A 12,073-nucleotide genomic window follows, 5' to 3' on the forward strand; every position below is an offset into this window, starting at 1 on the left:
CTCTGCATTGTTACACCTGTTGTTTACGAAGCATGCGATTAATAAAATGTGATTTGATCTGCACATGTGGAGTTTGAACCTCACACTGAAATTGAGACTCAGATATACTCTACTAAAATAGATTTATAAATCCAGTCAGCATTGCAGAATTTAGACTAACTGTAAAAAATAAAATAAAATACAGTGTAAATATATACTGTTTACCTTTAAGAAATGCACCCAATATAATTCCTAGATTGAGAGGCTTGATATTGCCCCTTCCAGTTTTATTCTTCATTATCTGAAAAGCAAAAGTGATCCTAGATCAACACTCTAAGTCTTGGATACCTTGTAAATATGGGCCCAGAAGTACACAGCATATACAGTGGGGAGAACAAGTACCTGGTCAAGACCTACAGGAAACGTATGATCTCTGTAATTGCAAACAAAGGTTTCTGTACCAAATATTAAGTTCTGCTTTTCTGATGTATCAAATACTTATGTCATGCAATAAAATGCAAATTCATTACTTAAAAATCATACAATGTGATTTTCTGGATTTTTGTTTTAGATTCCGTCTCTCACAGTTGAAGTGTACCTATGATAAAAATTACAGACCTCTACATGCTCTGTAAGTAGGAAAACCTGCAAAATCGGCAGTGTATCAAATACTTGTTCTCCCCACTGTAACAAGGATGGGTGAAGTGATGGTGAATAACCCAGTTACCAGTATTTCCCTGTCTAAGAAGGCTCAAAAGGAAGCATGGAATTCCTGATTGCCATGGCTATATACTGAAAAAAATAATTTTGAAGAGAACTTCCCTGGTGGCGGAGAGGATAAAAGACCTGCCTTGGGAATCAAACATGTGCAGATTGTCAACATATAAAGTGTAAAACATATGGTTGTTAGTATGACTGAATGCTGTTCAAATGTCCTATGAATGAAATAATTTTTTTTGTCTATCACCATGTAGTGGTGCGTGGGTAGCTGTGCGTGGGTAAAATCACTGGGAAGCCAAGCCCCCCCCCCCCAAAAAAGCCATATTACAACCTATGTGTTGTGATAATTGCGTTGTTTGCTCTATAACCTGTTAATTCATATGCCTTGCAACCGTGACCTCAAGGCCTAGACAATAAGAAGACACTGTGGCAGAATTCAACCACACCTTTGTTTTAACACAAAACCTCACTGGGGCCAAGCTTCCTGCCATCCAGGACCTATATACTAGGCGGTGTCAGATGAAGGCCCAAAAAATTGTCAAAGACTCCAGTCACCCAAGTCATAGACTGTTCTCTCTGCTATCGCACGGAAGCGGTACCGGAGCGCCAAGTCTAGGACCAAAAGACTCCTTAACAACTTCTACCCCCAAGCCTTAAGACTGCTGAACAATTAAACAAATGCCCACCCGGACTATTTACATTGACACCCCCCACCCCCTTCATTTGTTTTTACACTGCTGCTACTCACTGTTTATTATCAATGCATAGTCACTTTACCCCTACCTACATGTACAAATTACCTCGACTAACCTGTACCCTTGCACATTGACTTGGTACCGGTACCCCGTGTATAGCCTCGTTGTTATTTTGTGTAACTCTGTATTATTTTTTACCTTCCTTTATTTAGTAAATATTTTCTTAACTCTTTCTTGAACTGCATTGTTGGTTAAGGGCTTGTAAGTAAGCATTTCACGGTAAGGTCTACACCTGTTGTATTCGGCGCATGTGACAAATAAAATTTGATTTGATTTGAAAGGGCCAATTTTAGCTAGCTGGCTAGCTAGCCACCGGAGGACAACAACACAATGAAATGCAACAATTCAAGTTTTTCTGTCAATGACGTATGCTCTCAATGGGATTTGACAGGAGTGACGGCAAATCCAAGCTGGCTTCCCTTTATACTTTTTTGGTGCGCCAGGACCGTTCACAGTTGAGCTCGCTCAGTTTAGCTCAACGCTGATTGGCTCATTTTCTTAGACGTTTTTTGTCATGGGAGGCCAGATGCTCGCTGGCTTCCCTTGCCTTCAACGCTACAGGTGGCAACAATGTCATACTTGTTTGGACCAGACAGCATCAGATAGATGGTCTACACAGAGAAACAGAGGGGCGCTGCTTCGCTGGCTTGGACGCTTTCTCTTGTGAGATACATTCAGCCTCTTGCAAATTTAAGGAAAATTATGAAACACAGATAGACGGAAGATAAATGTTTTTTTCTTGGTGAATTTTTTTGGGAAGCCTGGCTTCCCTTGGCATCCATGAATACACACCACTGCCTACAATACAGTCCTCAAATGCGAATTGCCATAAAATCTGGAGAGAAACATAATGGGGATGTATTCCAATCTGCTTTAAGTAGCAACACATTTGTATGCTGAGAATGCTGTGGTAATATTAGGTAAAACTTTAAAATATAATTTTCTAAATGTTCTTGAAATGTTCTGAGGACCTCCAAGACAAGGTAAAATGTATATTGTGTGAACAATACAATATTATGTTAAACCTTAAACAAATATGCTATGAACGTCTTAAAAATTGACATTTGGAAATTGTGGAACATTGTGGAACATTGTGGGAATGTTCTGTGCAACCTTCGTGAAAATCAAATGAATATTCTTGCAACATCCCAGACAACTTAATGACATTTTCTGGGAACCTTCAAAGAACTTAGACCAGGTGTTCTGTCAACATTCTTACAACATTAAGGGAATGTCCTGTGCACCCTAAAATAAACATTGTATAATCATCCGCACAACTGGACAGTTTTTTGTGTTTTGGGAACATATCTTTTGTGATGTCCCCACAATGTTCGCACCAGACTGTTCCCACAACCTAATGAAACATTTTGGTAACCTTGTATGTGTGCCATCACCCTCTGAATGGCACACATACACAATCCATGTCTCAATTGTCTCAAGGCTTAAAAATCCTTCTTTAATCTGTCTCCTCCCCGTCATCTACACTGATTGAAGTGGATTTAACAAGTAACAGCAATAAGGGATCATAGCTTTCACCTGGATTCACCTGGCCAGTCTGTCATGGAAAGAGCAGGTGTTCCTAATGTTTTGTACACTCAGTGTATAATCTTCAGCACAACTGGACAGTTTTTGTCTAATGAGAACATTTGCCGCAACCTAACGAATGTTCCGGGAACATTTTGGTTTGCTGGGAAAACATGACTGGTACATTGTGTTATTACATTACCTGGAAACCTAATGACAACTTTTAGGGAATGTTCTGTGGTGGTTGTTACGGATGTTGTGATAAAACCCTAACTAGAACTTGGGAATCTTAGCTAATGTTCGGGGAATGTTCCCAGTTTGCTGGGTACAGTGTGTGTGTGCGTGCATGTGTGTGAAGGCCCATAAGGGAGGGTTCTGACCTGTAAGTGAAGTGTAGTATAGCTTGGATGGCATTCCCACCCCCCTCACGGATGTCTCCTTCAAACCCAGGCAGCAGGGGCACCACCACAAACACCCTGTACTTCTTCTGCTCACTGCGGAACAGCAAGAGAGTTAGGGAATGGGGTAGCAGAGGAGAGAGAGTTATATAGAGAGAAACTATTGTCAACAATGTTTTTGTAACATAAACAATATTGAATCATGATAATTTAACTTGACTTATCGATACAGATAATCAACTGACAAACATGTATAAAACATGTATAAACCAGTCCAGTAATATCATGTTATACAGTAAACCAAGCTGTGTGTTGACAGATTAAACACAGAGAGACATGGTGGTAGAACCACACCTGTGTGCACGTAGGATCCTCTTCACGATCGCGTCACCAATGCCATTGTGCACATTCTTCCCGTCAGCACAGCTGATGAAGAACTGGTTCTGAGAGCAGAGAGGTAGAGAGAGGGACAGATGGAATCTCTGTCAGAGCCATGTATATATGGCTCTGGTCTCTGTATGATGCTGTGGGGTGTGATGGGTAGGGAGCTGGACTTGTGACCACAAAGGGACATTGCTGTTAAAGCATTCAGACTTCAAGCTGCTCACATAGAACAGCAAATACAGCCCACATGACAATGTTAGAGGGATAGGAATAAGCAGGGATACAGGGGATTGGGAAATAAAGCAGGATCTTTTAATGCAAACGCTGGGAGAAAATCCTTATCTTTCTAACCCTTGTGTCCCATTAATAAACAACCATTTCCAGTTAAAAACAAAGATATGGAAACAATGCATATTTAAAAACAAACACCTCATTGAACTATGAATCTCATTTGAAAATCTATACTATAACCCATATAACCCATGCATTCAATTGGACTTCAAAACAATAGGATCATGTGGACTGTGGAGGCACATGAGGACTGCCGTTATCTCAACCTTGAGCTACAAGTTGACTTCAGTACAGAGACACAGTCACAAGACAGCATCGGGGAGGCCAGGGCACTGAATACTGGCTGGCTAACAAAAAAAACAACCTTGACCCCTGGTTGATTTCAATGTTTTTCAGCAAGCAAACAGGTAGAGAAGATGGATATGGCATAGAAGTAGTGTGGTTATGAGTCTAGTAAATGGGTGCAATGAAATAATGTGTATTTAATGTATGTAATGTGCTGGCAGCAGAATTACCTCGATGTAGATGTAGTGTTCGCTGTTTTCGATGGTATGGATGTAGGCATTGAGGATAGAGCTTTCACAAGTTCCGGCTGACCAGCGATCCACAGAACGCAACACCTGAGAGAAATAATGAAAATCATTGAACAATTGGTCGTAAAAAAATAGGCATTTCTCTGTGAGCTTGTATGTGTCTGGGTGGGTTTGTTCCCTCTTATGTGTGAGCATGTGTACCTGCACGGAGGCCTTCGCAGAGCCAGGCACAGTGAATGGCAGTGCGTCAACAGTACTGTGAGACTTGGGCAGAAGGCAGGGGAAGAACTTGCCTCGGATGTTCTTGTACTTAAAGATCTGCAGGCAGACAAAGCAAAGACAATAAGAGCCAGATGTATATCTCAGCTGGCGCTAAGGAGGCGCAAGTGTCAAACGCACGTTAGTTTGCAATTTCATCATTTAAAACTGCCGCACTGGCATTTTCCACCACTTACGCAAGTTTTGGCAATTTACCTGTCTAATATCAGCTCACTTGCGCTGAGGTGGGAGGGGTGGCTATATTTGAGGTGTGTCCTTAAAGACAAGCTAAATATTACAATTTCATGCAGCACTAAAGGGAGGTTTTAAGACCCACCATAAACAGGTCTTAAAGGTAATGCAGTTGGTAATGGCATGGATTTTGAGAGCGGAAGCGTAGCCTATCCAGCCGTGTCACACAATGCCCATGGAATCAGAGATGTGCCTTTTGTGCCGGTGAATCTCATATTTAGAAACATAAAAAAATTACTGGTTTCCCCCCATTTTGTAGACTTAGACTATTTAAAACAAAAACTAAATTTTGGGGTGGATTTGACTGGAATGATTCACTCTCTTTTTAAGCCTTATCAATGGTGAATTTAATTTTGCTAATTGACAACGTTTGGCATGTCTTTTTATTTTTATTTTTTTAGTCATTTAGCAGACGCTCTTATCCAGAGTGACTTACAGGAGCAAATAGGGTTAAGTGCCTTGCTCAAGAGCACATCGACAGATTTTTCACCTAGTCGGCTCGGGGATTAACCACTAAACTACCTGCCGCCCAGGTAGACATGGCAGACATAATGCAATTAGAAGGCCTAGCTAGCCCCTATATCAGTGTGAATCAGTGATGTGCAGTCAGGGTAGGCAGTGCTTACCCTGTGATAATCTAATAAAAAAGCTGTTATGAAAAGCCAAATAAAATGTATGCACTCAATAACTGTAAGTCGCTCTGGATAAGAGTGTCTGCTAAATGACTAAAATCTAAAACGTAAATGTAATTGTTATCTAACGTTATCTACTGTTTTTTCTCAATGATTCTAGTGTTTTTTATGCCCCCCCCAAAAAAATGTTTTGCCTAAAACTGCATCAAAACCTAATGCCTTTCTTTCCATCCATTGAAATCCATGACGCGCGCGGCCTTTCCTTACTCCAGTCACTGTTAATGGACAGGGTCAACATAGGCGTCGCTGATTTGCCTAGCTTGAAGTAGCTTCATTCGTTGCATTGAGCCAATTTCATATTTTGCGCATGCGTACTGCCTAAACATGTTGTGTGGGTAATGCCTGGAGTCTACATAATCTGGCGCTCGCATCCCTTGAACTAAACAAAACTAGCTAGTTATCAAAATCAACCTGTGTAAAAAAGGCCCTTCCTTTCCTTACTCTGGCTCCGCCCGCTCTAGTTTAGAGTGTTTTTAGTCGTCGACAGAAGATGTAATCCTTCTACCCCCCCACCCCACAGCGGAGTCACTCACCACCTTCCGGAGACATTTGAAACCCCACCTCTTTAAGGAATACCTGGGATAGGATCAAGTAATCCTTCTACCCCCCCCCCACCACACACAGCGGAGTCGCTCACCACCTTCCGGAGACATTTGAAACCCCACCTCTTTAAGGAATACCTGGGATAGGATAAAGTAATCCTTCTACCCCCCCCCCCCCACCCCACAGCGGAGTCACTCACCACCTTCCGGAGACATTTGAAACCCCACCTCTTTAAGGAATACCTGGGATAGGATAAAGTAATCCTTCTACCCCCCCCCCCCCCCCACCCCACAGCGGAGTCACTCACCACCTTCCGGAGACATTTGAAACCCCACCTCTTTAAGGAATACCTGGGATAGGATAAAGTAATCCTTCTACCCCCCCCACACAGCGGAGTCGCTCACCACCTTCCGGAGACATTTGAAACCCCACCTCTTTAAGGAATACCTGGGATAGGATAAAGTAATCCTTCTACCCCCCCCCCCCCCCCCCCCCCCCCCCCAAAAAAAAAAAAAAAAAAATTGTAAAGTGGTTATCCCACTGGCTATAGGGTGAATGCATCAATTTGTGAGTCGCTCTGGACTAGAGCGTCTGCTAAATGACGTAAATGTGCCCTTGAGCAAGGCACTTAACCCTAATTGCTCCTGTAAGTCGCTCTGGATAAGAGCGTCTGCTAAATGACTAAAATGTAAATGTAATGTAAAATGATGTAAGTTTGGCTGCCGACCGAGTTCACAGTGTTTATTTTAGAAGTGTTGTGCGTGCATCCGGAATTAATATCACAAATCATTCAGATTACCATACATAAAGAACTACCTACAATGGAAGTAGCTGTGTCCGCGTGCGTGTTTGGTGGTGACAATTAAGACAGTAATGGGCCTCAACATCATGTTTTAACTGGACAGCACTATAGTGGGCAGAACCAAAAACCAATCAGCGTTAAGTACCAGCGGGTGAGGGCATTCACAGCCGACCTCTCAGACGAGCTCCGGCTAGCTGTTTTTTTTACAACCTGACAAATGGACATTACTATACTGCACCTTAAACAATTTTCCAAGTTGGAATAATGTAACGAGCTGTTTGGAGGTTTCGAAAAGTGGAACGTCAACTATAATGAAAGACCAGACAGAGGCAACATACAACACGTGACTTTATTCATGACAGGCAGGCAAACAGTGAGTACTGGACTGTCCACTTGACTGAAAGGGCAATATCAATTAATACTTTTTTTACCCAGACTTTTACACATCTTGGACATTTACTTTGTGGATGTAGTGGGAATGGGTCTTCTCCTACCACTTAATGTGGGCCGAGCCTTGGCTTCTACAAGATGGATGCTATTAACTACACTACAACCATTCTACGTGCGTGGCTGCATGGGGGCGCACTCACGCGGGAGAATTCTGCTCTCCGACTGGCTGGAAGCCCTAATCATGGAGCTGCCTGTGTGCTGCGTGGGAGAACTGTGCTATCAGCTACTGTTTGTGTGTGTATTACTTTTTGTGTCAGTGTGAAAATGGAACTGAAGGAGGCCTCCCACACGGCCGTGGGCCTGCTGTGTGCATGCAAAATAAAATAATGGACATGGGGTTCTGCTGTGACTTCTACAACGCTGTCACGAGTGGTTCACCAGACGAATTGACTTTTCCTTTGCAATTTGCGGGTTATGCTACAGTTGAATCATGAGAATATACAACATCCCTTTGGATGCATTTTATTTGCTTTGCTTTATCTTGGCCAGGTCGCAGTTGTAAATGAGAACTTGTTCTCAACTGGCCTACCTGGTTAAATAAAGGTGAAAAAAATACAAATAAAATATCAAGCTAGAATTACATTTTGAACTGCATTTTTCAGTCATTTCGATTGTTGATATATAATAAAAGGTTCTAACACTTCTATATGTGTGTGTGTTTGCGAGCGCCGCACATTGGAAGAATTGTAAATCCATTGTGAAAGGCTATGGAGTTTGCGTTGCGAATTATTCGGATGAAATCTGTCCATATATTGGTATTTTAGTGCCACCTATCAGTTGTAACTGTGGATGCTACATCGGCCTATGGCTGAGCTGAGTTGAGCAGTGTGTCATTTTGTAAGATGATATGAAATATGCCGTCAACGGAGGCTATCGCATGTGTATCTTGGCTACATTGGTATTTACATTTGGTGAAAATTGTTTGTCAGTTTAAGTTAATAGCCTATGTCACTCTGGTTGTTGGAGCTATCTGTTGTATGGTGAACTTGGGCTTCATCAAGGTTTATTTGTGAGTAAATCTGGCTTTGATCATTAACAGTGCTCACCCAGCCACTGACCTCGCCGCACGTTACTGGTTCAAATGTTATGTTTAACAATATATTTCCATATTGAAGCCATGCAATTGACCCTTCGCTAAGCCCTGCCCCATAATTTTGAGCAACCAATCGCAGCGCTCCAATGGATAGCAACATCTCAAACAAGCGCGCGTCTAAAACGATCATCATGCTTGATTGAGCACAACCGCGCTGTATACATGTGCATTTGTTTCCTCAGCTACAGTTTGAGTTGTTTCCTGTCTGACAGTAAAATATTGCTAGCTTTTACTGTAGCTTGGACTATGGATTAGCTAGCTAGTGTTGCAAAAGTCCATTGCTTGCATTGTAAGGTAGCAGCGTGACAATTTGCCAAAAATGTGGTGCTGGTTTTGAACTGATGTACATTAGCAAAGACAGTACAGTATGAAGATAGGTTAAAACTGCTTCTCCAATAGAAATCCCTGATCACACTTGTAGGCAATGTCATGGCGAAGTTGGCTAACTATGCTCATGTGTAGAAACACGTCATCGGGTCTAGCGCCGAAGTGCTCATGTGCAGGCCGTGAAGTCGAAGGCACCCTAACGAAAAAAGATTGCACTCAGAGTGCAATATAACTGCAGTATGCAGCAAATACTGCGTCCAAAATAAGTTTTTTTTACTGCAGTAATTTTGCAGTGTCACTGCAGTGGTCTAAGGCAGTGCTAGCTGTGCCACTAGAGATCCTGGTTCGAATCCAGGCTCTGTCGTAGCCGGCCGCGACCGGGAGACCCATGGGTCGGCGCACAATTGGCCCAGCGTCGTCCAGGGTAGGGGAGGGAATAGCCGGCAGGGATGTAGAGCATGGCGTTTGCAACGCTAGGGTTGTGGGTTCGATTCCCACGGGGGGCCAGTATGAAAAAGAAAAAAGAATGTATGCACTCACTAACTGTAAGTCGTTCTGGATAAGAGCGTCTGCTAAATGACTAAAATGTAAAAGTAAAATGTCCTAAAGCAGACCATTGCCTCGTTTTGTATCGCATTCCAATGATAAAACTGGAGGGGACAAAAATGTATAAAAACCGTCTCCCGAGTGGCGCAGCCGTCTAAGGCACTGTGGTAGAGGCGTCACTACAGACCCGGGTTCGATCCCAGGCTGTGTCGCAGCCGGCCGAGACCGGGAGACCCATGAGGCGGCACACAATTGGCCCAGCGTCGTCCGGGTTAGGGGAGGGTTTGGCTGGCCGGAATGTCCTTGTCCCATCGCTCTCTAGCGACTCCTTGTGGCGGGCCGGGCGCATGCACGCTGACTTCGTTCGCCAGTTGTATGGTGTTTCCTCCGACACATTGGTGCGGCTGGCTTCCAGGTTAAGCGAGCAGTGTGTCAAGAAGCAGTGCGGCTTGGCAGGGTCGTGTTTCGGAGGACGCATGGCTCTCGACCTTCGCCTCTCCCAAGTCAGTATGGGAGTTGCAGCGATGGGACAAGACTAACTACCAATTGGATATCACGAAAAGGGGGTAAAAAGTACTAAAAAACTATTTTTGCCTTGGTATTGTGTGTAGATTGAGAGGGAAAACGATTTAATCAATTTCAGAAGGCTGTAATGTAACAAAATGTGGAAAAAGTCAAGGGGTCTGAATACTTTCCAAATGCACTGTACATCCAAGTAAAGTCATGAAAGAAAGATCCTTAGGAACCTCTGACCTTGGCAAAGTTCCAGCGCTGGATGAAGTGGCGGGCCACATCCCTGGCAGCTTTGCCATGGAGTGCAGCAGATAAGTCACGCCACGGCATACGGGGCACCTCAGTGCGGTCAATGTTGTCTGGGGACACAAAGGACTAAATGTAAGAATGAGCCCTCATGTGTGTGTTGTGTGTACATGTACGTGTGTGTTAGTGAGTGCGGGAGTAGTGGGTGTATACTGTACCTTCGAATGGGCGGTCCAGTTGGACCCAGTCCTTCCTGATGAAGTTGCTGTAGTCCTTGCCAAGCCACAACTGGGTGTTGTTTTTCAGGTCCACAGGGTTGACTTCCTCTGGCTCTGTAGGCTTTGGATCCTGGGCCAAGTCTGACCCATCCACCTGGTCACCTGAATCAACTGCCTAGGGGGCAGAGTAGGACAGTCTGGTAATGAAGTCACTGCTCAACACCAGGTAACACTATGAACTATGGATTATCAGAACAACACCGGAGAAAGAGAAAGATTAATCTTGACTTTGTCTTGAGGTGTCTCACTTCTGGCTCAGCCAGTGGAGCTTTTGGCGCTTCTTCAGATATGTGATTGGTTGTCTCCATGGGAACCGTATCAGTCAACCGGTACTGGCTGTCATCCCACCTCCCGAAGGCCAAGTCCAAGCCTCCCACAAAGGCCACTGATTGGTCGATGGCCACCATCTTCTCATGATGGGCCCATAGAAACACCACCGCGGACATGTGGTTGGGGTGTCGCATCACCTGTTGGAGAGATGTCAGGGAAGCTAAGGACACAAATCTAATAAAGTTTTGAATTTAAATTAAAGACCTAGTTTAACACTAGTATTGAAAGCATGAGGATGTGTATGATTTCTCTGTTTAGTGTGACACTGCGCTACAGTGTTATGACTAAGAGCCAGCTATGTGGATTGGTTTATCAGGTGTAAAGCACCACCTGATTGCACAGCAGAGATTGGAGCGTCTCAGACAGACCTTGATGTTGGGGTGCATGTCCATCAGTGTCCTTTTGCTGTGGCCACTGTTGATGCCCAGCGCCATTTCTACCTCCTTGTACAGGAGCACACACACTTTGACACCTTGTTCCTGCACAGAGAAAAGAACGTTTTGAGAATGACACAAATACTAATTTTCAAAAAATCTGCTGCCTCAGTTTTGATGATGGCAATTTGCATACAGTGGGGAAAAAAGTATTTAGTCAGCCACCAATTGTGCAAGTTCTCCCACTTAAAAAGATGAGAGAGGCCTGTAATTTTCATCATAGGTACACGTCAACTATGACAGACAAAATGAGAAAAAAGAATCCAGAAAATCACATTGTAGGATTTTTTATGAATTTATTTGCAAATTATGGTGGAAAATAAGTATTTGGTCACCTACAAACAAGCAAGATTTCTGGCTCTCACAGACCTGTAACTTCTTCTTTAAGAGGCTCCTCTGTCCTCCACTCGTTACCTGTATTAATGGCACCTGTTTGAACTTGTTATCAGTATAAAAGACACCTGTCCACAACCTCAAACAGTCACACTCCAAACTCCACTATGGCCAAGACCAAAGAGCTGTCAAAGGACACCAGAAACAAAATTGTAGACCTGCACCAGGCTGGGAAGACTGAATCTGCAATAGGTAAGCAGCTTGGTTTGAAGAAATCAACTGTGGGAGCAATTATTAGGAAATGGAAGACATACAAGACCACTGATAATCTCCCTCGATCTGGGGCTCCACGCAAGATCTCACCCCGTGGGGTCAAAATGATCACAAGAACG

The 12,073-nt window shown here is 43.5% G+C and overlaps 1 protein-coding gene across 3 annotated transcripts in view; it reads right to left on the bottom strand.

Moving 5' to 3' along the window:
- Positions 1–12,073, bottom strand: part of LOC311142380 (phospholipase D2-like) — a 57,648-nt gene that overhangs the window by 17,253 nt on the left and 28,322 nt on the right. For all 3 annotated transcript variants that reach the window (XM_084178028.1, XM_084178027.1, XM_084178026.1), the window contains exons 12-19: positions 11,283–11,393; positions 10,833–11,051; positions 10,525–10,699; positions 10,301–10,419; positions 4,786–4,902; positions 4,567–4,671; positions 3,731–3,819; positions 3,359–3,472 (exon numbers count right to left, since the gene is read on the bottom strand). In XM_084178028.1, coding sequence (XP_084034154.1) covers positions 3,359–3,472; positions 3,731–3,819; positions 4,567–4,671; positions 4,786–4,902; positions 10,301–10,419; positions 10,525–10,699; positions 10,833–11,051; positions 11,283–11,393 — 1,049 coding nt within the window. The remainder of the gene's footprint in view (positions 1–3,358; positions 3,473–3,730; positions 3,820–4,566; positions 4,672–4,785; positions 4,903–10,300; positions 10,420–10,524; positions 10,700–10,832; positions 11,052–11,282; positions 11,394–12,073) is intronic.

Source organism: Coregonus lavaretus (genome assembly GCF_964263955.1).
Source record: "Coregonus lavaretus genome assembly, chromosome: 15".
NCBI classification, from domain to species: domain Eukaryota; kingdom Metazoa; phylum Chordata; class Actinopteri; order Salmoniformes; family Salmonidae; genus Coregonus; species Coregonus lavaretus.